This window comes from Perognathus longimembris, chromosome 3 (assembly GCF_023159225.1).
Source record: "Perognathus longimembris pacificus isolate PPM17 chromosome 3, ASM2315922v1, whole genome shotgun sequence".
NCBI lineage: Eukaryota > Metazoa > Chordata > Mammalia > Rodentia > Heteromyidae > Perognathus > Perognathus longimembris.
Window position 1 is genome coordinate 113,723,343 of NC_063163.1, and position 23,817 is coordinate 113,747,159.

At 46.4% G+C, this 23,817-nt stretch overlaps 1 protein-coding gene across 11 annotated transcripts in view; it reads left to right on the plus strand.

Moving 5' to 3' along the window:
- Positions 1-23,817, plus strand: part of Ncam1 (neural cell adhesion molecule 1) — a 244,708-nt gene that overhangs the window by 162,732 nt on the left and 58,159 nt on the right. For all 11 annotated transcript variants that reach the window (XM_048343870.1, XM_048343859.1, XM_048343863.1 and 8 more), the window contains exons 2-5: positions 19,762-19,836; positions 21,767-21,985; positions 22,842-22,985; positions 23,327-23,464. In XM_048343870.1, the coding sequence (XP_048199827.1) occupies positions 19,762-19,836; positions 21,767-21,985; positions 22,842-22,985; positions 23,327-23,464 (576 nt within the window). The remainder of the gene's footprint in view (positions 1-19,761; positions 19,837-21,766; positions 21,986-22,841; positions 22,986-23,326; positions 23,465-23,817) is intronic.

Genomic DNA, 23,817 nt, shown 5'->3' on the forward strand with positions numbered 1-23,817 from the left:
AGAAAAAAAAGGGGGGGGGCCCAAATAGGAGCAAAAGACACAAGCAAGGAATGAACTTACCTGGGCCAGGATACTATCGCTTACCACATCCCAGGTGAATCACGGTGTTGTCTTCAATAAGACTTCAGAATACATCTCCAGTAGAAGGCCTAGTTTCTTCTCCTCAGAAATGATTTGTAGTTCCAGGGTATATTCAGTTAACTGTGATGCTGAGACATAGAGGCAAGTGTATTCACAAATGCAGACTGGTCCTGCCTGGTATTTGATAGGATGCTGTGCAGTTTCCTAATCCTGAGGGCCAATTAACAACCCACTTCCTGTGCGGCTGTTTTTGCAGGTTTCTAACGAATAGCCGGGCTTCCGGCAGAGGCAGAACAACCAAAGCAAGCTGGCCTTGGTTGGGGACAGGGGGCCCAACTCGGTAGGAAAGAGTCAATTCTTTCTGAGTAGCGTGTAGCTCCCCAGCTGATCTGAGGACAGAAAATATTGTCTGTTTCTGAAAAGTGAAGACGCTGGGGATTGGAGTCCAAGGAGTAATGTCTGCTTGAAAGGTGACAGCGGAAAGCTCAAGGTTTGGAAGGTTGACCTTGAGCTGAAGTGTTTTAGTCTCACTTGAACCAGCTCGCCAGCCTGCCGTGAATGCCAGAGTAGAAGCAGCAAGCTCTTGGGGTCCCCCACCCCATCCCACCTTTCTCTTGTTTCTACACATCAGGGCCACCAGGACTGAATACCAGGCTGGATAATTAGATAGAAGGCTGGAGCTGACCCACTGGCTTGTGAATATATTTCTTCTCAACTGTGCACTTAGGGACATCCTATTGATAGCTTAAGATTTCATGGTTAAGTGTATTGACACCACAGAAATTAGTGAGGATAACAAATCCAGGCTGTATTACCACCAAGAGCTGTTTGGATAAGTATTTCTCAACATGCCACTGGGTAAGGAAAAATACAGAAAGAAAACGTCTCCTGGATTTCTAAATTATAGTAATCCTGCAGTCTCCGCAGGGGTTTGCTTCCAGGACCCCTGCAATTCCCAACAGCCCTGGATGCTCAAATCACTTTTAGAAAATGATACGTAGTAGTATTTGCATGTAACTTCCACACACCCTCTTGTGTACTTTGGGATCATCTATGTTATACCGTGTTGTTTAGGAAATAAGGATAAGAAAAACAAAAAGAAGGTACACATTCAGCACAAATGTGGGGATTTTTTTTCCCCACGTATTTTCCATCTATGCATCCATAGTGGCTTTGATCTGTAAATTCAGAAATGAACAAATACGGAGGGCTGACTGACTATACTTTTAACTGTTTTAAAACCTCGTCTTGCAGTCTCTGAGAGCCTGTGTCTGTGCATATATCCTGAACTTGTTGATTCCTTGTTGGTGTGTGTGTGTGTGTGTGTGTGTGTGTGTGTTTTCTTTCTTTTTTTTTTTTTTTTTGGTACATCATCATTCTTTAACTGAGAAGCAAAATGAGAACACATTCCCATTTCCAGGGTTTGTTTAAGAATTTTGCAACAAGTTGAAGGAAATCGTGTCTGCTCAGCGAAGCAATTTGGTGTCTGTGGATAGTCAAGCAGGCTGGAAGATTATCTTTGCCTTGGCTCACCCACTGTGTGATGGGATGCTGATAACAGGCTGGCGGCTTCCGAAGGCCCATTGTGTGGGTCTCCGCAGCACAGTGGTGAGGGAGAGGCAGGTATATGATTTAGCCATCTCTGGCTCTGCCTGCTTTGCTTAATAAGTGAACACTGCCAGGCAGTCTTTGTGTGGCTTTTCTATCAACACTTTTGAGTCATTTTCTTCCCTTCCCTCCCTCAGGGGGCTATGATAAAGCATAGACAAAAAGCTTTTTAGAAAGAGTTCCCAACCAACCACGTAGAAATGGCTGGAGATAAGAAGATGTCTCAAAAAAAATGCCTTAGCACAAAATACTGCTGTTTCTTTGGCTTTTAAAATTCTGTTTCTTAAAATGTGTAGGCCATGTGACTTTGGGGGCCATCTTGGACAATAGGAGAAAGTAGATAGGGAAGGATGCAACTCATTAAGATTGCAGAGTCAAAGACTGCTCACACTCCATCTCTGGATCATAAAAATGGAGAATCTGAACAGCTTAGGGGAGTCTGGGGTTTGTGGCTGTCTAGACGTCTACAGACAGGATAGGATCCTAAATTTCCCCGGGCAATATGAGGACAGTGACAGCATTTACCACCATCAATGCTGTCCCCATTCCTCCTCCTCTCTCTCTCTCTATCTCCCTCCCCCCACATTTTGTAGACCATTGACAAAGGAAGGTGCTGTACTGAGCATTCTGCATTCTTCTTGTTCTGTCAGCTGGGCACTGAGCATCTGCTGAACACAGGTGCAGCTGAGCATGGGCAGGATACTGAATGAGAGCATATCCCTTGTCTCAAACACACAATGGGTCTCATCCTGCTCATTAGATAAGGAACATCTTAGTTAAGGGTAGTTAAATGTGATAAAACATTGAAAGGCAATGGGAAGCATGTTGGGTTAGTTCATCCTCTATCTCCAAGATGTCGTTGGATGTCCTTCTTTAAATACATGATGGGCTTAAACTTGTAGAGGTAAAGAGTATGCGGTGGCGCCTTAGCATGAAAGCCGGTACACAGAGAATTGCTTCCTAAAGCTGGATGTTAGACTTCTAGTTCAGTGAACCCCTGGGAGACATAAGATCTCTGGAAGTGTGATTATTATGTGCGATTTTTGTGTTGTAGAGAGCGGAATACGCTTGCTTTCTTCCTTTCTACCCATAGGCAAAAGCAGCCGAGACTTATACTTAAGAGTAGATATAGAGGAGGGCTCAGTCTCACTTTTGAGGGCCCGCTGCATCCTTGGAAGTATCGTTGAAAGAGAAATAAGAGAGACTTGGGAGCAGAACAAACCTGAGTTCTCCAATCTCACTCCCCACGTACTGGCCGTACAGTACTGGGTGATTCATGCCACCTCTCAGCCTTGGTGTCTTCACCTCTGAGTGCAGGGAAGAAGGATGTAAAGTTCAACCATGTAACTGGCGAGTATGCAGGGACCATGCTGGGTCTTGGAGATGATATTTGTAAAGCATCTGATGCAGCATTAAACACTTGCTTGTTCGTGAGTATCTTCTGTATAAAGGGGGCCAATTCTCTCTACTCCTCAGTCACACAAGAACAAGAGTATCCTTGGTGGCTATCTTAGTGTCATGGATATCATCATCAAGATGAATTCCTGGTAGTGGAGGCTGGGAGATTCCACTTCAGGAGTTGGCTTGATGATTCAAAGGGGGACTTGGAGACGTGAATGTGTGATATGGGACAGACCATGCGGGGAGGGGCATCTGGGGGGGGGGGAGTCTCAGATCTGTCACCTTCACAGTTCCAGGCTGTCCCTCACCTGCTGCTCATGTCAACTTGGCATCTCAGATGTATCTGATGGAACTGAGGCTAGGTAGCCTGGCTTTGACTGTGTTTGCCTGGCTTTGGCAGGCTCAAGCTGTAAGGACCAGGTACTTGCTTTCGGTGTGAGTAGACTCAGAGATATGGCCGCTTTTCCTTAGGAAAGGGGATTTACCTTGTGGGTTTTTTTTTTAAACCCAAGTGGCCTTTGTTCCCTCTTCAGAGACAGGGAGATTATATCAAATTGAATAGAGAGCTGCTGTGTTTGCACTGAATTCCCAGAAGTCCCCAGGAATCCTAGTGGTACCTCGTTGGTCCATCCCCTTTGATTCCATATTAGCAGTTGAATCAAATTGGTCAATAACCACTCAGAATTAGATGGATGGAAATGACTCCCATTTCTGACATAGTAGCCTCAAGAATGTAACAGTTCTTCGGATGAGACTCCATAGTCACTTTAGCTTCAGAAAGTATTCTTTGAAATAGGCCCCAGGCATACAACCAGAATACTCATGTCTAAATTGCTCACTACTGCATAAAACCCAGGAAAGAAAAAGAGAGAACTAAAGACAGTAATTTCTTTCTAGTCCTTGGTTTTCTGATAGCCCTTGTTGTAGTGGTATCATTTGATAATCACAGCTTCCCGTCCTCAGAGTTCTTCATGTCTATCCATTCACTTACATCCATAGAGTTTCTTAACACTGGCGAAAACGTTGTGTTGTTTTTCTTTTTTTTTTTTTAACTATATCCTGAGGGGAAGAAGACACTCATTAGAAGAAGAGTTGTCTTGCTCTCTGGTTCTCCAAACATTCTCTTTCTAGATGGTGAAATGTCCAGGGATGCTAGGCACATAGGAAAGAAAAAAAATCAGACTGGCTCCAGCTGCAGAATCTTGGTATTGGCCAAGCAGGGGTGTGGAAAGCAAATTTGCCAATCTGCATCATTTGTCTTCTCCATCAGCCTGGACCTGATGTTGTTTTTCTGGGCTTTTCTGATACCATTAGCAGCTGCCTGGCACTTGCTTTGTTTTTTTCCTACCCCGTTTTATGGTTATCAGTCATAATGATGATATCATTTGTTGAGTGTTACTCTATCTGCGACCCTTCCAGCGTCATTCTGATACCTGTTCATCGCCATATTAGGATGAGATGGTTTGGCTATCACCATTTCACCAAAGCAAAAGAGCCAGGAGGCCCTAGGGCCAGTATTTCAGCAGCAGGCATCCTAGCGGAGTTGCTGAATGGGAGCTCGTCTCTGGCTGATCTGTTTAGTTTGGACCAGAACTGCAGCCAGTAGCAGAGAAGTCAGTGATAGTGCTTTATCTCAAGAGTGGGATGGCAAGGAACGTACCTCTTATGTGCACCAGAACGCCTGGCTTTGCCCCGAGTCTAGTGAAGCCTCTTCTGTGCTTCTAGGATCAGCGATGGTTGGTTTCAGAACTATGAGACTAAAAAAGCACATGGAATCCCGGGGTTGGAACAAACCATCCCAAAAGAAAGAAGGAGAAGCGCCTTGATAAATTGCCAGTTTGGCCCCAGCCATGTGACTGAGAGTAGAATAGACTTTTACCACCAGTGAGGCCAACCCCTCTTTTTCTCCCCAAGTGAGAAGGCAGAGATCTTACTGAGATATGTTTTATAGACAAGAGTAGAATGGAAAAAGCCTGGTCTCCTGGGTCTCCTTATCAATAGCTTTTCCTGCAAGGGCCTCTGCTGTTAACCTCATAACCCGGTCATTAAACACATAGATTTTGGTCCGCTACAAGGTGGGACTAGTGACCCTCATTCCAAGGGACCTCACCGTCTCATTCTTCATGTGGGTCCTAGGCATCTCCATTGAAATACATTTTTCCCACAGGCCATTTAATAAACAATATTCTTTCACCTCCAGAGATGAGACATAAGTGAAAGGAAGATTGCTGTCAGTCAGTGGAGAGCACTTATTGGAACCTGCTAGATACAGAGCCCAAGTGCGAGGCGTTGACATTACAGAAATGACCTGACCTCCCTCAAGGTAGCTTCTCCTCAGGCTTCTTGGCGTGATTTTCTTCTTCCCTCTTTTCCTTTCATTTCCTACTTGAGTCATATCTTTCAGTACGTTCTTTCTAACTGTAATGATGAAAAAAATCCAACTACAAATTTTTGACCAGCCAGAACTCCTCATGTGTTGGGACCTATGCTAGTCAGCTTTTTTGTCCCAATCATGGAATCTCCTGACTCAGGCTACCTATGAAATAGTCAGGAGAAGTTGGTTTCAGCTCATGGCCCTAGAGGTTCAAGCCTAAGGTGGGTTGGCCCTGGGAAGTTGGATGGCTGCTAAGGGCCACAACATCATGGCAGAGCATGACTGGTGGCTCACGTGATGAGCCAGGACACAGGGAAAGAGAAAGAAGAGACTGGCTTCTCCCAGTTCCTTTAAAGAGCAGAATCCCAGTTGGTGCTACTCTAGAGATGAAGCCTTTAGCAGCAGGACCTTGAGGAGGCAGGCACCATAGCAGGGACTCCTCTGGGTTTCCAGGCAAGCCACCAGCCCCTTAGCAAGTAAAGTCCCCCACCAGCCCCTTAGACGTACAGGGTTGTGGCTTTGGGTCCTCTGGGCCACTGTCCTCAGGAGAGTGAGCTGCAGGGACAAACACTTCTTTGTCATCTGGTATCAATCTATAGTTTGAAATAGGACAAAAGCAATTTATGGGTAAAGGTATTGGTGTATGTTCTTTTATATTTTGTCTATGCATAGTATGTACAAAAGCCCCAGAGATCCACACTGACTGAGCAGAAAGATCTATAACATTGGTGGTAAATATATCCACACTTAAAGGAAGGCTTACGAATTTTCACATTCAAGGCAGAGCTAAAGAGTCACCAGCTGCCTTTTCCCTTTAAATGTGGCATGTGTTGTAGGGAGAAGGGAGGGGGGAAAAATCAATGAACAAGCATAGAGATTAAAAATAAATAATAATCTTCTACATGGAAGAAGAGTATTTGTCCTTGGGATTCTGCAGCTTTGAAGGCAAGATGAATTCAACTAGGAATTGTTTAAAACAATTGAACGTTTTCTTTTATCGGGTTCAGCAGGGGATTGAGAATCCTATTAATGCTCCTGCCGCGATTTGAAATTCATCAGTATAATAGAATAAAGGTAAGAGGCAGGTAGTTCCTTATTCCACAGATCAGAAAACTTCCTAGACTAAAGAGCCTGCCATTTAGTGCTGAGTGTCCTTTCTAACTGCCATTTTGAAGATAATATAGCAGTAATTCATCTCATTTTATGATTTATAGCTAATTCAGAACTGTTAAAGACTTTATTTTAGAACTCTGAGGTCTCATTTAGGAAGAGAATGCCTCCCCCAACCCCCCTCCCATACATCCCTTCGCCTTACAGAATACATTTCCATGCCACATTTACTTAGTGACCCACAGACTTGTCTGTGGGAGCCTTGGACATGGCTCATGCAGGAAACGTTTCAGACTTGCCTGATGGTGTTGTTCCTGTCCAAGTCAGAGTCCAAGAACCAGCAAAGCCTATGAAATAAGTTCCAGTTCAAGTCCAAGTCTAAACACAGTAAAAGACTGGTGCCCCAGCTCATATAGGCAGAGAGAGTTAGTTCTCTCATTCAGTTTTTCATTATGTTCAGCATCAGTTAGATGAGGAAGGATAATCTGCTGCACCCCAGTCTACTGACACAAACATCAATCTCTCCTGAAAACATGCCCATAAACACACTCAGATATTTGACCACATATCTGTGTACCCCATAGCCCAGGCAAGGTGGTACTTGGATTTGAGTATAGGGTTATACTTCTTAAAATGCTGTGACACACTTGAAAACAAATGCATGAAGTCCATTTCTACAGAGCCCCATGTGATAAATAACGTGGCTGAAAATAAATAATCTCTGGCAGGAACTTGTTGAGTTTAGGTTGGTTTGATGTTGTTTTGTAATTCATCAGTTTTACCAGGAAGGTTATTGACTAAGTCAGTAGTCCCTAACCTCGCTGCATATTAAAATTGCTAGCATTCTAAGACATAGAGGGGACCCAGTACCAAGGAACTGAACTGCAATTGTGGGAAGGAAATCTTCTTTCACCCAGCTCGCTGGGTGATTCTTAAGTGGGTAAACTGATCATGACCTAGAGTTGCATTCCTACATGTTGGAACCATTAGACTGGTGTGAATCTCAAGGCAATTGTCATGGCTTTAAAAATGATGAGTGAGAGACCAAGAGACAGCCCCAAACCATCCCTCTAGTGGTCAGCATTGACTTTCTGTGAAAGAATCTAGGAAGGTTCCCTCTCGAATTCTCTAAGGAAATCTTGAGGTCTCATGGTAGGGTAGGCTTTAGTCTTAAAGTTGAGGCATGCATTGAGAGAAGGCTGCTTGCACATAGCACAAAATGAAGTGGATCCCTCTGTTGGTAGTTTCTGGAAGAATTAGCATAAAGAGTGTCTTCTTATTAAGGCTCCTGAGAGGATACTGTCACATAGCACTAATGTGTCATGCACTCAGTTCCATCTCTCCCTGTTTCTCTCTCTCTCTCTTCATACTTTCCCACTGTTGCAGATTTATCTTTTGTAGCTTGTATCTAAGGGAGTTTCCTGATATGAAAGGAAGCTCATCTGTGAGCTAAGCAATAAGGCCTTTCACTGAGGGGCAAAAAGAAGTCAAACTCTTGTGACTTCAGACTCTGGTGTCTGGGCCATTCTCCCTGTGATACCATAAAAGAATGTTGATCTAGGATCAACTTGAATACATTTACCCAAGAGTTCAGGGAAAAAGTAAATGACACAGAGGGGAAGAAACAGTGACATTGTGGTTGGTTTGGGGTCTGAAGGTAGTATGATTTCTTTTTTCTCCAACCTTGTAACTTATTGACAATTTTGGTAAGAAATTTGAGTTTTCTCATCCCATCTTTCTCCTCTTAGAACCAGACACATAACCCAGTCTAGTCCAGTGGCTTTGTAACTGTACCTTGTTCATCCTGGGAGATTTGGATCAACTCTCTCTCTCTCTCTCTCTCTCTCCCTCCCTCCCTCCTTCCCTTTCTCCGTGTGTGTGTGTGTGTGTGTGTGTGTGTGTGTCATGTGAAATGTGTTAGCTTTCCTGAATGGACTCAATAAGAGATGCTACATGAATTATTATGCTGTGTGTAGAGCCCATACTGAATAAAATGAGAAAAAACAACCCCTGGACCCCCAGAGAGCAGGATGAGATTTCTAGGCAGATTCAGGGTCCCAAAGGGAACTTAAGGACTGCCAGTGGGGTTATCTGCTCTTCTCTATTCATTTTATTTCCTGCAATTCTGACCCCTTAGTAGAGCCGGTTGCCAGGTTGTTGCTATTTAATAGCCTTCTATAAGATACTGACATTGTTAAAGGCTGGATAGGGATGCTGACCGCTATGACTTGTTTCTAGAAATAAAGGCCACTTGCCTTGATATAAAACAAGGCAATTGACACAAACTAGAGCGCATATTTACGTGCAGCAGTGCTTCCTCTTTTTGGTGGAAGTGTGTTTCTGTTGGTGCTTTGGGTGTGGAGGGCACTGTCTGCCGGTCCATCTGTCTGTCTTAGGGAAGAAGAGTGATGCATCGCTTAGGAATGGAAAGTGCACGATGAGCAGGTGTCACCGTCGTGTGAGCATCCTAGAGTGATGCCCACCAGGTGGACCTCCACAGCGCAGGTCACTCAGGTGCCTCATGGTTGCATAGGACAAGCAAGAGATGCGTGAGGCCCCCCAGGGTCACATGACACATTGTCCTGCTATCGCCTTTCTTCGCTTTCTTTCCTGATACACTAATGATAAAGGAAATACATAAATATATTATATAAATATGTAAACTGGCCCAGAACATTCATTACCATGTATTACATTCTGTACATAACTATATGCTCGACTTTTGATGCGGGCAATACCATAAATACATTGTGCATGGACTCCGGCATAGACTGCAAGGTAGAGGAACTTATTGGCTCTACTGGAGCCTTACTAGGACCACATGTATGGTCCCCCATTGACCAAAATGTTGTTTTGTGGTGTGTGACTGTCTCCTGAAGGCTGTGGAAAGTAGGAACAGGTGGATGAAGGGGAGCAAAGGTAGGGATATCAGTAGATAAGACAAGCCTGCCAGGATACCCCAATCTCCATGGAACTTGTGGTCTATAGGGTCCCTGCCTATTAGGATCAGAGACTGCAAACCACACTTCAAAGGGAGGGTTGTGCGGGTGTCCTGGGAGCAGACAGAGGGGCTGTCAGAGTCCTTAGGCATGCTTACCTGGGAGTTTGTTTGGGGGAGTGCATCATGAAATAGAAGAGAACTGTAGTCTAGATGTCTCATCTAGGTTAGGATTGGTAAGAGTCTTGGGGTTTCTTGGGCTATTGTGATTAGTCCACTTCAGAATAGAAACTAGTTCTTACATCCCCAAGTTTAGTGATTTTTGAAGTTGATTCTTTTGCCTTTTGCCTTTTCCTTCTCTCTCTCTCTATCTCTGTCTGTGTGTGTGTGTGTGTGTGTGTGTGCTGGGTTTGAACTCAGGACTAGGCACTCTTGCTTGGATGTGTTGCTCAAGACTGATATCCTACCACTTGAGCCACACCTCCTTTTTGGATTTTTTGCTAATGAATTGGAATAAGAGTCCCATGGACTTTGCTGCCTCGGCTGGCTTTGAACCAGGATCCTCCAATCTCAGCCTCCTGAGTAGCTAGGATGACAGGCATAAGCCACCAGAGCTTGGCTTGAAGCTGATTCTGTTTTTAAAGGCAGGAAATACAGGGACTGATGGGCTCAAGTTCTTTTTCAGGATCTCAGTTTTGCCTGGTGACTACGACTGAACACTTTTAACATTTCAAAGGGCTAAGGATTCATTCACAGACAAGAATTCACTGTCCAGATAGACGGGGTAAAGAAAGTACCGTGTGCGTGTGTGAGTGTATGCGCGCACGCATGTGTGTGTTCAAGTGTCTTTGTGGCTCCTTCCTTATATCCTGCCCATGGCACAGTACATGACCCAACAGGCTGTGTTTATGGTGATCATCGCAGACTCCCAGTGCCAAGAAAGCTTGGTCTCCCAAAGATAGAGGCACTTTCCAGAAGCCTCCTTCAGTAGAGTTCATCCCTTGCTAGTTTTTGTTCTTTCGCATAGGTGACAAAACTGAAGATCCAGGAATAAGCAGGCTTCGTTACTTGGCATTGAAGTTGCTTGTCGCTAACTGTTGCCACCCTGAGGGATAATTCAGAAGCCTTCCCCCCCCCCCCCATGAAATTCATCCTGAAAGATGATCCGACAGCATGAGTTTGGTGGGTGCCTGTTTCTCCGCACTGGTCCCTGACCTTTGAATTGGCTCTTCAGGGTCCTCTTCCATCCTAGTCCTTGAGCTTCAAAGCACATGATGACGTGGTGCCTGCCTTTAATGTCTGTGCCTTCCATTCCACAGGCTGGTATTTAAAGACTCTCCTACCTGCTCCATCAAAGACAGAGATTGTGGCAAGGACAGCTGGGTGTTGATTTGAGGAGGGGAGCTGCTCAGCAAATTTTAACAGAATTTCCTAGTGATGACTTACTTCAAAACCATACTACTAAAAAAAAAAACAGCAACAAGCAAGAGACCATACTGGATATAAGAATTCCATTCTGTGCTCAGTTTTTGTGAATGATTAGCTGTTTTTCAGGGCTGTAGCATTATTTGGGACAGAAAGAAAGGAGTGGTATATTTGTTTGTGTTATTTCAACCTCCTTGCTCCTACCCTGTGGGCATGTCTACAGCCCTCCCAAGAAACTCTCCCCAAACCCCGATTTGTTGTAAGTCAAGAAAGACCACTAGCAACCTTGAGTGCAAGTGGAGGTCTTTGCTATTATTAGGCACCTAAATCATGAGATAAAAGTGCCACGAATGAAGATAGAATGTCAGCCTGGGGTAGGGCTCTGCTGGGTCCCTGAAATGACACTGTAGGGACAGAAGGAAGCTATCAGTGCAGCCAAAGGACTTTTAACTGAGGATCAGGAAATCATGCTCTGGGTGATTCAGAGGACAATGGACCTGGGTGTTGACAGATGCATTGCCACACCCCTGCAAGATGGGAATCCATTGCTAGTGTGATACACCATCCCAGAGCCCCATCTGCCGTGGCATTTTCTCCTCTGTTTTTTTGTTCTCCCTGCCATGAGTTACGGCAGCCTTGGGTTCTAAGCTCCTAAGAAGCCCTGGTGATAAGAATCTGATGTTGGGATGGGGATATGGCCTAGTGGCAAGAGAGCTTGCCTCCCATACATGAAGCCCTCGGTTCGATTCCCCAGCACCACATATACAGAAAATGGCCAGAAGTGGCGCTGTGGCTCAAGTGGCAGAGTGCTAGCCTTGAGCAAAAAGAAGCTAGGGACAGTGCTCAGGCCCTGAGTCCAAGGCCCAGGACTGGCCAAAAAAAAGAATCTGATGTTTCAGCTCTTACCCCTGATCACAGGGGAGCGCCTTGGGTCCCAGGGACTTCATTTTTACTCTTTTTCTAAGTCAAGGAAAAAAAAGTGGGCTGGGGATATGTCCTAGTGGCAAGAGTGCTTGCCTCGGATACACGAGGCCCTAGGTTCGATTCCCCAGCACCACGTATTCAGAAAATGGCCAGAAGTGGTGCTGTGGCTCAAGTGGCCGAGTGCTAGCCCTGAGCAAAAAGAAGCCAGGGACAGTGCTCAGGCCCTGAGTCCAAGGCCCAGTACTGGCAAAAAAAAAAAAAAAAGAAAGAAAGAAAGAAAAAAAAGTAGTACTTCCCCAAATATTATCATGTCCCAGAAGAATGGGTACACTTTCTGGAGCGCTATTAACTAAGTGATTCCATTTTCTTTTGTTCTTCCCACCTCAATTCTTCCCCAGTAACTTAGCTTGAGGTACCCTACAGCAGGTCAAGCACCATCTAATTGAGGGTGTTGGTGGCAGGGGAGCTTGGGAATGGATTCTCCACCCAGTCAAAAGAGTATGGCCTCCAACAGGAATATTTCTTTACTGCACGCACTTGTTTTGCTGTTTGTTTTTCTTCCCAGAAGATTGCTGCTTTGAGAGGTTATATCTGGAAACTGCATGGATAAGCCATTTCTAATGCGTGCCCTGCCTTGGTGGGTGTAAATAGTCATAACATACATATCATCCGCAAATCTTTTTACTATCAATATTCTAGTAGGGAACTGGGGTTGAGGGATGAAGGGACCCCCTAGAACTCCTCTAGGCCTGCCACTGAGGGTAGCGAAGACCAATCCTCAGCATGGAGCTATAGCAACAACAGAGCAGGCAGGGATGCTCAGGACTGGTGGGCAAGGAGGGAGGGAGAGGGCTGGGGGGAGAAGGCAGTGGCCTACTGCCCAGGAAATCCCAGCATCCTTTTCCAGCTCCTGTCGTGTGTGTCCCAGCGGTTCTACTCGGCGTAGCTCCTAGTTCACTGTGGGCCAATCGGCCCTGCCACCCAGCAGGAAAACAGCCCCCGCTTCCCTCAAAGTTCATTTGGAGACTTGATTCCAAATGGCTGCACCAGTTGACCAACTTTGTGACCTTACTTCACCTTTGCGTCCCTCGGCTTCTTCATGTGTCAAGTAGAATAATAGCAGGACCCAATGGAGGGGTTCTTGTAGGAATGAACTGCTTAGCGCAGCACCTGCCACATAATAACCACATATGTATCTTTGAGGATATGGAGTTTTTCACTTGATAGAAACCAAATTTAACAATTCTCTGCACTGGTTCTTGGAGAGAGAGTCGGCTTTGTATCTTCAATAACCCAGATGTGCATAAAGCTATCAACACATAAGGACATTTGTGAAAGACAGAGGCAATATCTAAAATTCTCAGGATGAAGTTGCATGCCAGCATTCTCTCAATTTCTATTTTCTGAGGGTAAAGAATCCAGCATCTGCAAACAACAGCTGGACAAATATTGAAAGATATAATCCCAACTTTCTGCCATGTTAGCAGAAGCTATTGGGAGGGAGGGAGGGAGGGAGAGGGGGAGGGAGGCATTCGCCTTGTATCAGTACCTTTTTATGGCTGGGAAGAAAAGAGCTTCAATGAGTCAAAGCCATTTTGCCAAGGCAAAGTTTGGGGAGAACCACCTAAGACTTCATTGTCAGAGGCATCCCGGCTGCAATCAGATAGCACTCAGCAATTTACCAAGAAGCCTGGCTTATCAGGGCAGGTGGATGGATTGTATTTTGTTTATCTGGAGAAGCCTAGCAACGTTCCAAACATCTATTTGCATCCTTGGCCTTCCATTCAGTAACACAGCTTCTTGCAAAAGTGCTGAGCCACCGTCACAAAGGCAAAAAAAAAAAAAAAAAAACCATAGGAAAGGTGGCTTGAAAAGGGAGCAAAGATTAGTAGTAGATGGGTAGTTGTAATCAGCTGGCCACAGGATTTGAGAACACACACCTTTTGCCCAGTTGATCTAGCTGAGCTTATTGAGTGGTGAGAATCATTCCATCTCTCTTGCTCTTTTGGAGAGGGGACTAGGGGCAGATCAAGCAAAGAGAAAACAGAGAAATAGCTTCTGAAGAGACACAAAGAAAATGACACACAGGAGCAGCCCTAAATCAGCAATCAACAGGTGAGGCCAGTCCCCAGAGCTCCTAACCTTTGCTGCTAGGACTGTTGGATTTCTGTTATGGTGTTCCTAGGTTAAAAACAACGGCACTGCAGGGCGTGCATTAGATCCTTTCCAGTGTAGCCATCTTTGTTATCAAATGGCTCTGCAATCCTGCCCTTGAACCCATGCAGCCGAGACTCAGAGGCATGTTCTAACAGTCAGACCTGGCAGTGTACTCAGCTGCATGCTCCTCAGGATGAGGGGCTCTGGAACATTCCCCACATCACCTGCAGACTGCCGTGGGAGAGTGGGCTAAGGCTTACTGCACTCCTGGCCTGGCAACTCGAAGGAGATGCTTGCCGCGTTGGCAATACTGGGGTCTGAACTTGCCCTTGCTGGTCTCTACCACGTGAGCCTCACCTCTAGCCCTTTTTACTTGATTTTTCAGATAGATCTGTACTTTTTTTGCTTGGGATTGATCTTGGCTTGCCATCCTCCTACCCGTGGATCCTGCATTGTTCTAATTGTACGTGTGCACCATTGCACACGGCTAGTATGTTGAAATGGGTCTAATTAACTTTTGGGGTTTTTGACCTAGGCTCATCTTGAACCTCAGTCCTCCTAATTTCTGCATCCACGTAGCTAGGATTATAGGTATGAGTCACTGCACCAAGCCAAGAACTCATATTTTATGATACCCTTTAAAATTACATCTAATGTCTGGATTACTATTAAACTTTTTATCTCATTTCCCCCTGTATGTGACACTCTCAAGAACCCCTCGAGCCACAGTTATAGAACTCAATTCAAGTATAGGTGAGACCTCTCTGTGACCCTTAACAGTTTACACATCATTTCCCCCAAATAAGTTTACTTCTTTACTCTTGCAACACGGTGAGTCTGACACATTGCATTATCTTATTAATACACAGTGTCACCTTTTTATAAATTCTCAGTGGATATATCCATCTATACATAGAGATGTCAATGCACACACCCAAACCATAATAGATTGTGGACTTGTTGAATATGCGATGTACAAGACGTTCTTGCTATCTCCTCCCTGCTATTAGAATCTTTTATTGAGGAGTTTGCTTGGTTGAGGGTGTGTGTGTGTGTGTGTGTGTGTGTGTGTGTGTGTGTGTGTGTGTGTTCAGTACAACACACATTACCTTTCACAAATATCCCATTGAGACCTGTAGAGTCACACTGTTCGTTTGCGGAATCCAGGCTCTGTGATCCACCTGTCGACTCCGTGCAGAGTCTCAGAACTGGAATCTGGACCCAGGTGTCCCTGGCTGCAGGCCCTGAATTCTCATCCACAACCCCATTTCATTCCTGTGACCACCCAGCCACCTGAGTTCAGTTTTCCCATCATCTCCACTGTGTAAACAACAACGCTGAGACCAAGCTACAGTGGCTCGTCTAGGTCCTTATTGTGTAGTACTCCGGTTACTGGTTTTATTTTGTGGGGAAGGAGGCTCTGAGTGGATTCAGTAAACCACAGATAAAATGCCTTAGATTAGAGTAGAAAATAGAAACAGGCCAATGGCCGCAGAACGAAGCCTTGGCCAAATGTCCTGGTCTCATGAGATTCACTGGGCACAGCCTCCTCTGCCACTTGCTCATGCCTTGGTGGACTGGGCACTGCTCTCAGGTGTGCGTGACTGCCCATGGACCACGCTACACGTCTGCATCCTATCTTCTTTGGCAGCCAATGACTTCATCACTTAATGTGGAAGTATTCCCAGTTAGCCTCAGGAGAGAGAGCGAAGCTCACTTCCCAGCCCTCACTTTCTGCCCTTCCCCTGTAGTGCATCAGAATCTGAATAAGAAAAGCAGTAAAATCAAACTGCTGGAACAAGTCACTGATTTCAGTGAAATCTACGAACTCCCTTTTGAAATCAGAATAATGCTTCTCTGTTGCTTTGCCTGAATAAGATGTCCCACCTCTTCTGATAAACACTTTGGCATCCTTTAGGAACCAACATTTTAATTCACTTTCCTTTAGCAGCCTAGATGATCTCATCACCAACCTCTGCTAGGGGATGCGAGTTATGAAACTTCTGTCTACACCTGAAAGAGCTGGCATTTCTCTTGGAGCATTCGTCAATTTACTTTAAAAAAAAAAAAAGGACATTTAAACTGAACACACATTTTAGAACCTGTCCATCTCTCATGGGTTTTGTTTTTTATTTTTATTTTTTCAAGTGAGAGGGGGAGAGGAAAATTACTTTGTTCTGTGTGAGTGTGTATGTATGTGTGTTCACAAGAGTAAGAATGGTGTGAGAGGAATGGATTAGAGTTTGGGACACTTCAGTTTGGGTACGAATGTTGACACTTAGCCATTCCCATCTGTAAAATGGGAGGTACGATGCCTTTACCAACTCCAGTGAGAGAGGCCAGTTATGTTTACCAGGGAAAAAAATGATGGGAACAAAAGGACTATAATTGTTTGTTTTCCACCAGGCACCATTAGCTCATGCCTGTAATCCTAGCTACTTAGGAGGCTGAGATCTGAGGATCACAGTTGGAAACCAGCCCTGGCAGGAAAGTCGATGAGGCTCTTATCTCCAATTAACCACCAGAAAACCAGAAGTGGTGCTGTGGTAGAGTGGTAGAGTACAAGCCTCAAGTGAAAAAGCTCACAGACACTGCCCAGGCCCTGAGTTCAAGATCCACGTCTCTCCTTCCCCACCTAAAACAATTTTTCTGTTCTTTCTACACCATGATTTGGAAAGAGAGCAAACAGTAGCCAAGAAGATATTCGTTGGGGAGGCTGCAGAGGATAGGAGCATCAGATGGTTTTCATTGTTGGCTTGGTTGTTGAGCAACACTCCCTGAGTTATTTCACTTCTCTATGCCCTTGATTTCCTCTTCTAGAAAATGAACACTGTATTCCTGACCTTTCTAGAAGTTTCTAGAACCTGTGAGGCGATCCGATGCAATTTGACAGTGTGTTTTGTCAGCTGGAGAGTGTGAACGGGCTCCTGGTAGACTTGGGGTCTGGGTCCTTGAGAAAAGGATATGGAAATGACTGTCCTGTGCCCAAGGCAGGTCCTCATACCTAGGTGTGGAAGCATGGATCTTCAGATGCAGTGAAGATGCCAGCGTTTGTGCAGAGAGAGATGGGAAGTGGGATGAGATGTTTTATTTGGGAAAACTGCTTTTATAAGTGTCTTCGGAGGTGTGCATCACACCTGGTTAGGAAATCTCATCTACCTTTGCTACTGAGGGAACCTGAAATTCCAGGCAGGCATCTGGAAACAAGAAAAGTTCATAACAGGAAGGTGAAAGGAAGAAACAAAGCCACAGAGAGGAAGACATTGGAGTTCAGAGCAGGGTTTCTCCTTAGCCATGGCTAATCCTGGTATTTCGAGATTTGGTACTTACAGGAGAATGATGAACCATTGTGCTGCAGTTGAAAACATCCGGGCATCGTTTGTAGCACATCCTAGAGCCTTCGGCCCAGCATTATCTAGTACTTTGACGAGGTAAATGGCTCCCTTTTCCATGTGTGCAGAAGGCCGCAAGACCTCTTTTTAAACCTCTGCCCTCATGAATGTGTGCGTGGGAATCCGGGAAGCTGGGACTTCCTTTGAAATTCTCATTTCTTATTTCTCCCTGTGTCCCACGGGTAGATCCTGGCCACTTTGGGGTATGAAAGCTCTTCAGTTTTCTGGCTTCCCCTGGAGAGTTGTGTTCTTTTTGAAAATAGCTTAAAAAAAAAAAAAGTCCGGGCTGTTTTTGCACTCCGGATCAGAATAGCCTTCTCAACGTAGTGAGGACTCGTAGCAGAGTAACAGGATCCATATGTGGAAGCTAATTCTCTACATATGGGCCAGAGAACTTTCCAGGCAGAAATATGTCTCCAGTTTTCTTTTTTAAAAATGCCCCCATAAACTCCAGAAAGAGCCATTACTCAGGTGAGGATTGGCGTCGGATTGTAGGCTTCCTAGGAAAGCAGTAGAAGAGGCCCTGGCTGGCCTCCTAGCATTGGCCCACAGCCCTCCCTATAAAGCCCCAGGTTCTCCAAGGTGCCATGGGCCTTGTCCACGTTGGGCTTGCCTTTCTCATTAAGGAGTGGCAAGGCTGAAGATCGCAGCTCAGCACGTCCCGTCATTCCTTACATGGAATGGAAACATCTCTCCCTGCATGCAGAGGCTCTTTGATCCTCATGTTCTGCTGAGCACAGCCAGTGGTCCGTTAATCACATGCACGGTTCACAGGACACCTACCTTGGAGCCAGGAGGCCTGGACTCAGGGTACCGTGGCCCTTACTAGAAGTGACCACGAGAAGGCAGTGATGGATGTCTGAGACCCTTTCTGGATCTCAGCATGGAGCCGATCATTCCTTCTAGAGAAGAGGAAAGCAACAAGCCAGCTATCCCTCGGTTACCGGAGTGTTTCCTCCAGCCCGGCATTTGGAAGTAGCTGAGAGCTTCTCCTCCGGTCCACAGGGGGCTGGGTCCCTTCTGCTGCTTTACCTCCTGTTCCAACCCCTTTTCCTTCTCCTTCCCCTGGCTCCTTCCATTTTCCATCCCTAGCTCTACGTCACCATTCCTTTCTCTGTAGCCTTTGCTGGATTTCCCAGTGACTTGCTTTGTCTATTGGTGGGATGGTTAGAAAGACTGTACCCCCCATGCATCTGGTACCCCACCTCTCCACACACAAGCACTCCTTGCGCTACCCCAAACAATCTCTTCGGTCCCTGCATTCTCTTAGAAGAACTGTGGTCTCTCCATCACGAGCACCGACCTAGAGCTGCAGCAGCCCTGACTGCAAGCCAGTCACCATGGCAACAAGCTTCTCCTCCATTCCGCTGTGAACAGAAAATGGCTGTTGGAAGGAAAGGCTCAGTGTGAGTCACTATCTAGGACCCAGCCTGTTTTGTTCAGGCCCCTCCTTCATCTTGGCTTTGAAATACTCCGTGCATTGAACCAAATGTTTGGCTTTCAGATTTACTTAAGAAGTGGGGAGGCAAAAGGAAGTCAAATCCAAATGAATAAAGCATTTTCTTTTCTATCATAAAACTCTGTTTTCCTGAGGAACCCGTTATCTGTTCGGAGCAGATAAATGAGGAGCAGACTGAATGTAGGAATCGGTGAGATCTGGAGTCGTGTGTTTTCTTATCGGTGTGCTGAAATGACAGAGCATACGGATATTCAAATAAGAATTCAGGGGAAGTAGCCAAGAGATAGAGGGAACTCCTTGGGGGCACAGACTACAGGATTTTAGGAGAGCATCTGTCTAAAAGGGGTGACAGTGTTTGCTGTTACATTCTGTGATGGAATCCGGCGTGATGATCCAACATTGCAAGGTAAGGTGGGCATTTCTTGGCACCTCCTACTTCAGAGTGTTTGAATCTTCACAATGATTAATAAGTAGGGTGGTCTGAGGCGTTTTCTGGAGACCCTGTGGCCTGGTTCTGCTGTGGCAGGCTTCTTGCTCTTGATACAGCCCTGGGGACACTTCCGATTGACCATCAAAGGGGCACTGGTGGTACAGCTCTTTCTGTGAATCCAGACACTAAAGTTTAGATAGGACCCTAAGCCCTCTCAAGAGTCAGAGGTCACATTTAGGACAGAGAGGTCTCTTGGGGGACAGTGTGTTCCCCTATGGGAGTGGTCTGGCTCTGTCCTAGATGCATGGTGATGGTACTTTGGTGGTACTTTGATGGTTTCGCTTTCTTACACTGAGCTGAAGAACCCTGTTTGCAATGAAGGCTCTGGCTTCCATTCTCCAAATTTCAAAGGTGAAATCTGAACTGGATTGTTTTTTTTTTTTTTTTTTTGTCTTTTTTCAGTTTCTCTGCAGGTGGATATCGTTCCCAGCCAAGGGGAGATCAGCGTTGGAGAGTCCAAGTTCTTCTTGTGCCAAGGCAAGTGTCCCATGTCCCTCGGCCATGTTCCTCGGCGCCTCCCGGCTCACCTCAGAATCCCACTGTGTGCCGGGCTCTGTGTCTCAAACCTGTAGTCCTAGCTGCTTGGGGGAAGCAGAGCTCTGGGGAATCTCTGTTCCAGACCATCCCAGGCATAAAAGTTTGCAAGCTTCCTTCTCATCAATGGCTGCATCACAATACGGAGGTGCAGAAATTGGAATTCCACAGCCTAGGTCAAGCCAGGAATCAAGAAAGACCGGACCCTCAAAAGTAACCAAAGGAAAAACTGGGGCGGGGGGGTGGTGGCTGAAGGCATGGCTCAAGGACAAGAGTACCTGCCTAGCAAGCACAAAGGTTCTGAGTTCAATCCCATAAGCCACCCAGTAAATAAATAAAAATGGGCAAAGCAGAAGCTCCGTGAGTTCCCAGTTGGTGGCGCCATCTAGGTTTCTGAACATTGCTGTGCTCTGGGTCAGGGGAGCTCTCAGGCCCCCTGGTTTCCTCTCAGAGGCTGCCATCATCGCGGTGATGTGTATTTATTGTCTCCTTGACAGTGGAGGAGGCCTAAGCGTTTTCCTAGGAGAACCGGCACAGCTCCTAGGCAGTGACGCATCTCACTTCTCAGCGGTCTGTCCTCCCCCTCCCCAGTTCGGTTAGTGAAAACAACACGGACAACCAACCAAGGGTGCATTGATGGATCAGCTGAAGGCTCATTGCTTAGAATCTTCTAGACTGTGAAACTCCAAGAAGCTCTAAAATTTGCCTGGGTGCTTTCTCTGTGGTTAGGAGGGTGTATACCCCAAGCTTCCCAGGTCTGCTGGGAAAGCCGTGTGGGACAGTATTCTGTCCACCACAGCTCTGGGCTGTGTCGAACCTGGCATTGATTTAGGAAATATGCATTTTTCTTCCCCTCCACAGCTCTTACAATTAATAGAATTAGGCCTCAGGTTCACTGAATAGGAAACAACTGAGAATTCGGAGCATGGCAAAAGCAGGAAAGAGTCGAGCTGGATATGAACTGTGGCATTTAGCAAGCAACTTTTGGCAGGGAGAGAACTGTTCAGTGCCATCGTGATTTGCATCCGATGAGGTCGCAGTGGCTGGCGGATGCGCTTGCTCCCGCTCTGTCTTCATTACAGCCATCCCTGCGATCTGGAGATGCAGCCGTGAAGCCCACATCTTGCATGTCTTGCAAATAGTGGGATGTATTGGAAACGCCATGGGTTCTGAAAGGAAGACCACTTCATTTCCATGCTAATAAGCACCTGCGTGGGGCTGGATGGGCGGAGTCGGGAGGGGCTCCGTGCAGAGAGGCTGCGTGATCTACATCTACCAGATCCCAGGGCCCTTTGCCATCCGTCAGCTTGGCGGTAGCCTTCTGCCCCTCCCAGGTGCCCACAGGGGAGGAGGAGATAAATTTGCCTAAAGTAGCAGGTGCTGGAATGACATGTATGCTAGTTTGCACAGAGAGATGCTAGAGCCAATGTAACTGGAACACATCCCCAGCCCAGAGGACCCTAACCTAATGAATCCCTCCAGAATAAGCTGGTCAGTGCACTCACACCCAAATTAGGTCCTTGAGGTCAGACTTAGCTCTACTCACTGCCTTTAGTTCCCATTCTGGGAAGTGCATCAGCTTAGGAGTACGCAGGACACAGTAAATGCTCAACAAATGTCTCTTGTGTTCCCTCACTACGGGGGGGAATGGGAAAGCCATAACAGCCCAAGTGTGTGTGGCCTTCTTTCCCCATGTTGGATATACAATAATGAAACAGATGTAAAGCGGGGCTGCCGGGCATTCTGAAGCCAGGGGGTCCTGCCTTCCTCACCCATCCAGAGACCAGTGGTGCTTACTGAGTAGCCACTGTCACCCCGGATGAGCTCCACCCTTGCGAGTCCAGCAGTTTGAAAGGAATCTCTCCCTCCCCAGTGGCAGGAGATGCCAAAGACAAGGACATCTCCTGGTTCTCCCCCAATGGAGAGAAGCTCAGCCCAAACCAGCAGCGGATCTCGGTGGTGTGGAACGACGACTCCTCTTCCACCCTCACCATCTACAACGCCAACATCGACGATGCCGGCATCTACAAGTGCGTGGTCACGGGCGAGGATGGTAGCGAGTCGGAGGCCACCGTCAACGTGAAGATCTTCCGTAAGAACCTCCCCCGTTCTGTGTTTCTCCGTTCTCTACTTTGCCGGTGGGACACGTGATAGGGTTGTAGAACCTGTGAGATGGCAATAGAGAGACCAGTGAAGGGCTGGCAGGATTGTGTTTCCCTTTATACATCTTTTCCTTACCTAACTCAGAGTTCTTACATGTTCTCTATTTGTCCTTGGCTAACCCAGAACTCATAAACCACGGGTCTGCATTCTTCAAATCAAATGACACAGTTCCCAGAAGGCTGACTCGGCTTCCTCTGTGTCTTTCGCAAGTGCTGGCTAAGGGGCAGAGAACGGAGGCTTTCCTTTGTACTCCACTCTGCTTGGCTGGGGATATTGCCCAGAGGCCCGTGATGTCAGACAGTCTTACTTGAACAGTTTGTGCTGCTCAGAGCAGCCACCCGATCTGGTGATGGCATCTCATGGTTTTGTTCCAGTGCCTCTGTCCTGTTGGCTCGAGGCAAGGTGGTGACAGTCAGTGGGACAACACCAGTTGCCCTAGATTTAGTACCAGGCAGCTTCTCTCCTCGTCTTCAGAATTCTCTTTGCTATAGGGAGACAAAGGAAGGACTAGTGACTCTACTACTATTGTAGACCAGCTGTGTTGCCCATTTGTCTGCCTCATTGGTACCACCCCACGTGCCAAGGAATTCTTGGTGAAGATACTCTTTCCCCTCCTGCAGATCATTTCTGCTATTGGCAGCTAAACACTGGCAGCCCTGTCATACAACGGTATTAGTGAGTTGGGGCTGGCCTGGAACCCGGTTCTCGTAGCACAGCTCTAGTAAGAAGGGATCTTGTGAGAGAATCCACTGCCTTCCTCACGCTGCCCCTGCTCATTTCTCCAGAGAAGCTCATGTTCAAGAACGCGCCCACCCCACAGGAGTTCAGAGAGGGAGAGGACGCCGTGATCGTGTGTGATGTGGTCAGCTCACTCCCCCCAACCATCATCTGGAAACACAAAGGCCGAGATGTCATCCTGAAGAAAGATGGTGAGACCTGGATTTCTTGGGCCACTATGCATTCCCTGTGAGCCCACTAGGTCCCCTAATTTTCATCTCTCCCAGCTCCCGAGGCATTCCCAGGCCAAACTCACACTCGAGTTCCCACAATACAGCTTCCAAGGCCTAAGTGGACATAGGTGATAAATTCCCCGCACCTGATTTTTTTTTTTCAGTAGACTCTTGGGTCTTAGCTCTTATTTCCAAGCCAGGCTCCTGTTGTGTTCTTTCAGCCCTAACCTGCCACCTTGTAAGACTGAAGTTTAAGGAAGAGGCTCAGCTACCTGCCTGCAGATCTCAGAGGTTAAACATCTGCTTCTTGTCTCTTCTAGTCCGATTCATAGTCCTGTCCAACAACTACCTGCAGATCCGGGGCATCAAGAAAACAGATGAGGGTACCTATCGTTGTGAGGGCAGGATCCTGGCACGGGGGGAGATCAACTTCAAGGACATTCAGGTCATTGTGAATGGTGAGGAGACCCATTCTTGCTCTCTCCATTGCTGCAACTGTGGTTTCCCCGCTACCCTTCCCACCCCAACCACTAAAGCACTTCATTTCGTTTCATTTTTTTCTCCTTGCTTTGTAAAATAAGTCTGGTCACGACTCATTCGTCCAGTCCATCCATCCATCTCAGCTTCTTCATGTCTTCTTCACCCTGACCTCTGGGCGAAGAAGTATTTCTTTTATGTTTTTAATATACTAGTTGTCTGGGTCTCCCCTCCGTGGTGGGAGATTTGGATGCATATTGAATACCCTTCATGGCCTCACAGTATTAGAAAACTTCTATGTGCTTCCTAGTAAGTTTCTCCTCATCCTCATGGT